Source organism: Trachymyrmex cornetzi, unplaced genomic scaffold, assembly GCF_001594075.2.
Source record: "Trachymyrmex cornetzi isolate Tcor2-1 unplaced genomic scaffold, Tcor1.1 scaffold140, whole genome shotgun sequence".
NCBI lineage: Eukaryota > Metazoa > Arthropoda > Insecta > Hymenoptera > Formicidae > Trachymyrmex > Trachymyrmex cornetzi.
Genome location: NW_017295983.1, coordinates 58,550 through 64,139, shown reverse-complemented (window position 1 = coordinate 64,139; position 5,590 = coordinate 58,550). Strand labels below are relative to the sequence as shown.

General features: G+C 46.3%; 1 protein-coding gene across 1 annotated transcript; it reads left to right on the top strand.

Moving 5' to 3' along the window:
- Window positions 1-2,227: 2,227 nt before the first annotated feature.
- On the top strand, window positions 2,228-4,392 carry LOC108771149 (uncharacterized). Its single transcript, XM_018523074.1, has 3 exons — window positions 2,228-2,323; window positions 3,421-3,633; window positions 3,694-4,392. Exons 1-3 carry the CDS (start codon window positions 2,228-2,230, stop codon window positions 4,390-4,392), a joined length of 1,008 nt encoding a protein of 335 aa, XP_018378576.1.
- The last annotated feature ends 1,198 nt before the right edge of the window (window positions 4,393-5,590 follow it).

Here is a 5,590-nt window from a genome sequence, read left to right as displayed (position 1 = left end):
TCTGCAAGGGGTGCATGATGAAAGTATTGTTCCCCTTATTTTCGACAGCGGTTACAAGCAATGATATGAAACGATACAACCTGCTCATCCGGGCTACCGAATGTGTGCCCTCCTCTCTGCTCTTCTTCTTCCTTCCTCCCAGTCCTGTCCTTCTTTGGTCTTCCTTCCAAGGGTGGCGGGCGAGACGGCACGGCGATACAATGGCATTTCACGGTAGCTGCCGAGCGTGATCCGTGGCGCGTCTACGCTTCCTGATACGCTTGATCATTACGCAAAAGAGAGGCTAATATAAAAGAATAAAATCTGCCAAGCAAATTAAATGACGCGAATTTTAACGCACGTTCGCAGGTGCGTTTGCACGCGCGCTCGTGTGCGCGCTCGCCTACGCGCTCGCCCTTCGAGCCGGCAGGAAGCACGAGTCCGCCGTCGACAAGTCCGCACAGTGACGGACAAAATGTCACGTCACAATGCATACAGCCATTTCCCTGATACAGGAACCATGGATTATCCGTGGGTGTGTCAGGAGTGTGGCAGCATGTGGGAAGCTCTTTACAGCTCCCACCAAACAGAGATCCAGGGCATGCATAGTGGTCAGGGGGCTGGATGCACGTCTCTTGCCTGAGGTGTGTTCCAGGGATCTAACGGCGATAGAGGTGACGACAACTGGTAGTGCTGAAGGCACCAGGAGGCTTATCATCTGTTCCTACTTCCCACATGGAGAGGAAGTGCCACAGAAGCTAATCAAGCTGGTGGAGATCTCTGCCAGAGGAAAGGACTTCTACTGTTGGTGGTGTGTGATGCTAACGCGCACCACATTATATGGGAAAGTATCGACACGAACGAAAAGGTAAGGAAGTTGCTGGAGTATCTGGTCACAACCGATATGGAAGTTCCGAATAAAGGTAATGAACCCACCTTTTGCGCGACGAAGAGGAGCGATGTATTAGACCTCACTCTCTGCTCACGTGGATCCGTGCGAAAGGTGATGGAATGGAAGGTGTTGGATGAGTCCTCGCTCTCCGATCACAGGCTAATAATCTTCAGACTTTCAGGTTTTAAAGTGGAGGTCAAGAAGGTAAGGAACCCAAAGAGGACGGACTTGGGACTCCTATCAGAGGGACCTGGGAATGAACCTCAGGGATTTTCCCAAGAGATATGGCACGGCGGGGGAGCTGCAGCTCTGCGTGGATCATCTGCAAAGGGCTCTGGTCGGCTCCTACGAAGCGAACTGCCCGGCGAGGAGTTATCAACAACAGGAGAACTCCCTGGTGGAATCTATGGCTGCAGAACCTCAGGGTCAAGGCTCGAAGGACCTGGAACAAGACGAGGAACACGGGCCGACCCTCCGACTGGTATCTTTACAGGAAAATCCAGAAGGAGTACAGAGATTCTGTAGTGGAGGAAAAGAAGAAGAGCTGACGGGATTTCTGCGAGTCAGTGGCGGTACACCGCCAGGCTTTGCAGATTTCTGTCCAGGAACCCGGATGCTGCGTTGGAGACAGTCCGAGTGTCGGACGACACTATAACATCCGGGGAGAAATGCCTGGTGCACCTTCTGGAGATCAATTTTCCTGGTTTCCAAGAGGGTATGGATAGGTGCTGGGAAGTTAACACAGGTTCTTTCAGGGCATGTGCCAACGATTGGAAATTAGCGGCCGAAATTGTGAGGCCAACCAAGGTCAGATTGGGGATTGGCTCCTTCCAACCATTCAAGTCGACGGGGCCTGACCTTGTTTTCCTGGCTCTCCTTCAGAGAGGGCTGGAGTAGGTGATCGGGCCCCTCACGAGGGTGGCTAAGGGCCTGTCTGTCCCTTGGTTACATCCCCCGAGCGGAGAAGGGCAAGAGTCGTCTTTATCCCCAAAGCGGGGCGGACAAATCACGTCACTGCTAAAAACTTTAGACCACTCAGTTTGACCTCGATCCTTTCTAAAACGTTGGAAAAGTTGATTGATGTATATATCAGGGATTGTGTGCTGACTCAGTATTCGTTGCATGCCAAGCAGTACGCATACCGGGCTGGCCACTCGAGTATATCGGCTCTCCACTCGATTGTTTACAGTATTGAACGGCAACTTCAGCAAGGAGGCTTTTTTTTAGGAACCTTCCTGGATATTGAGGGGGCCTTCAACAACTCCCACATATCGTACCGGTGAAATTCGTGGAGTGGATCTGAGGAATGCTTAGACGTCAAGTGACGACATCACTGAGTATGGTGAGTGTCGAAGGATGGGTGGAGAGAGGCTGTTTCCAAGGAGGAGTCCTATTCCATTCCTGTGGTGCTTAGTGGCAGATAGACTGTTTGAAGAGCTTCAAGGCAATCAGGTACGCTGATGATTTAGCGATCCTGATAGGAGGTCTTTTCCTGGAAACACTTCTTGAGCTCACCCAAGGGGCTTTAGGGGTGGTAGAAAAATGGCGTGACCCAGAAAGCAGAGTAACGTTTTAAAAATGTATTTAAAACGTACATGTTGGACGTTTTGGACATATTAAAAACATCCAGATTAGATCTATGGATATTTTAAAAACGTTTCAAAAACATCCAGTGTTACCATTTTGGACTTTTTAAAAACGTCCATTTTAGGATGTAATGGACTAAAACTGGACCAAATTAATACATCAAACAAATTTTGGACCACAATCAAGACAAAATGATTCTTATATGAGTATTATAATTGATTAATATCTTATTCCATAATACATATCATAAAATTATAATAAAGAAAAACATTTTTCCTTCGGGAAAAATATTTTTCTTTATTATAATTTTATTCGGGAACTAATTTCATAGTGCTTCGAAATGGTCACCCATCCAGTTATATACCGCCATCCACTATGCTTGACTTCTGAAATCGTATGGAAACCGTTACACTTCGATAATCCACGAATACCTATATAATCATGGATGTATAATTACGATACATTTGTTCAATATGGTCCTAATAGAAATTTGTGCAGTTCAACTGAATATCCAGTCAGTTACTGTCTAATATTTAATCTTTATATTATTACGACTATTTTCAGGTTAGGAAATCATACGCTGTACTTTCACAATACCAGTTATTATGTACAGTAACAATATGGTAGCGGTATTTTGTGAGGATATCGTGGGATATCGCATGCTTGGTTATCTGGGTAGATTTTTCGTCGTTGAAAGTTTTCATCACAGCACAGATGTCCTAGGGACGTCCATGGGACATTCAAAAGATGTCCGTACATACTAACAAAAGTGAAATCCCTCGTGCGGCCTTAAAAAAATTTTCACTTGTCAAATCAGCGAAAGCAACACGTCGCGAGCAGATTTAGAAATTTTTTTGTATGAGATGAATATTTTTAAAATGTCCAAATGTGAACATACTTTGTACGTTGAATAACGTACGTTTTTAAAACATTCGTACTATGTCCATTGACGTTTGGACCAGATTGAAACCAAATCTGGATATCCAATGGATGTCGTGTGCTGTCTGGGGAAAGGACGTCTATTGGTTAATCCAAACAAGACAAGTCTTGTGATTTTCACCCGCAAGTACAAAGTGGAGAGGCCCGTATTGGAAGGAGTCAGACTGACTCCCGAAATGTCAGTCAAGTATCTGGGAGCTATCCTGGATAAAAGACTGAACTGGAAGCTGCACTCGGTGTGCAGGAAGGCCTGTACATACTTTTGGATGTGCAGAAGAACCTTTGGGCAAACTTAGGGACTTCAACCGGACAGGGTGCTCTGGCTATATTCAGCGGTGCTCCGACCAAGATTGCTCTACGCTGTGGTGGTCTGGTGGCCAAGGACACAGTTAGCTGAGGCTCATGCATCGCTGGAACGCGTCAGAACCCTCATTCTAAGAGAGGCTGTGGGAGCAATGAGGACAAAACCGGTGGCGGCAATGGGAGTGCTGCTCGACATCAAACTTCATCACTATCCCTGCGATAGTGGCGGTAGCAGCGGCCACTGCGTTAGGTTGAAGTGCGAGGGTAAATGGTCGATTGGTGTGGCTCACACACGGCTACCGCGGGTGCTTCAGATGGAAACCGTGTTTGAAATGAGGCAAGACAGGATGCCAATAAGGCGCGACTTCGATAGATCTTTCAAGATCTATCTTCCTAGTCGCGAAGATTGGGAGAGGCATGAGAGGCCCGCTGTAAGAAATGAGGACGTCTGGTACACAGATGGCTCCAAGACTGACGGGGGCGCCGGTGCTGGGATCTACGGAGGCCTTAGTGGAGTCAGGGAGGCTCTTCCTTACGGAGAGTTTACCACTGTATTCCAGTCGGAGGTGGTTGCAATCATGGGCTGTGCTCAAACGCTGATTGCATCAGATGAGACGAGCAGGCGCATCTGGATCTGCTCTGATAGCAGGGCGGCCCTGGAGGCGCTGGGGGCATACGTCTTTGACTCTTAGCTGGTCTGGACAGTCTGTCCATGGACAACGATGCTCTTGTATGGGTTCCGGGACACTTGGGAATCGAAGGCAACGATATTGCTGATGAGCTAGCAAGAAGCGGCTCAGCAGCCGGTCTGGTGGGACCGGAACCAGCTCTAGGGTTGCACAGCTGTATTGGCAAGGCAAAAATAAAGAGTTGGTTGCGGGACCGCCACATCGGCTATTGGAAGGACGAAACAAGGACCAAGTGCCGGCAGACGAGGGAGAGCTGCTCAGCAGGGACCTTGCTAAGAGTATTAGGGCCTTGAGAAGAGGGGAAGCCAGGTTGGCGATGCAGATCTACACGGGCCATGGCTTCACCAACGACCATATGCACAAACTGGGGCACAGCGATAACCCGAAGTGTAGAAAGTGCGAACACGAAGAAGAAACCACTCTCCACGTGTATGTGAATGTCTAGTATACGCTGGACACAGGCAGCTTCTATTGGGCTCGGTATTTCTCGAGCAGGTATATCAACTCCAGGGACCTCCTCCGTTTCTGGAGAAAAACAGGTTCGTGCTGACCCGGAGTTAGTGTGGCTGGAAAGACACAATGGACCTCGTCTGCGTGTCGTTGGTGGGCCCCAACTGGAGGCTGCCTCCCGAGTATATTATTATTATTATTATTACTATTATAGTTAATTTTTACAATATCATTATTGTCATTAATTTATTTATCCGCATTTTTAAGTTTCAGTGATAAATTTTTCAATCTTAAGTCAATCGTGTTAAATATAAAATCAAGTAGGTAGTCATTGTTAAGAAGTGTGTTGAATAATAAAAATGAAATTATCTTGATAAAATTTTGGATGTGAAAGCAAGATCATTCTATCCACCATGCCCATAACTGTTCCTCTTTTTGAGAATCTAGTTATGTGCCTTGAAGAGCGAAACATTTAATATTGTATTTCAACGCTAAAGATGGCTCAAAGCGGAGCCGAAACGTTCATTTGTACAAATTAAGTTTAATATATATTCATAGTTACGCATGGACAACGTACTCGTGTCAATCACTGAACTATATATACTATATATACGTTCATCAGAAAAAGCAGCTTTGCAACTGTTGTAAAATTCTTAAATATGATTAGTTTATACATTTAGATCCAATGGAACTAAGGACAAAACCAGAGAATTCCAGAAAGATATTCTTTTCGGTACAATAGCAAAATCCT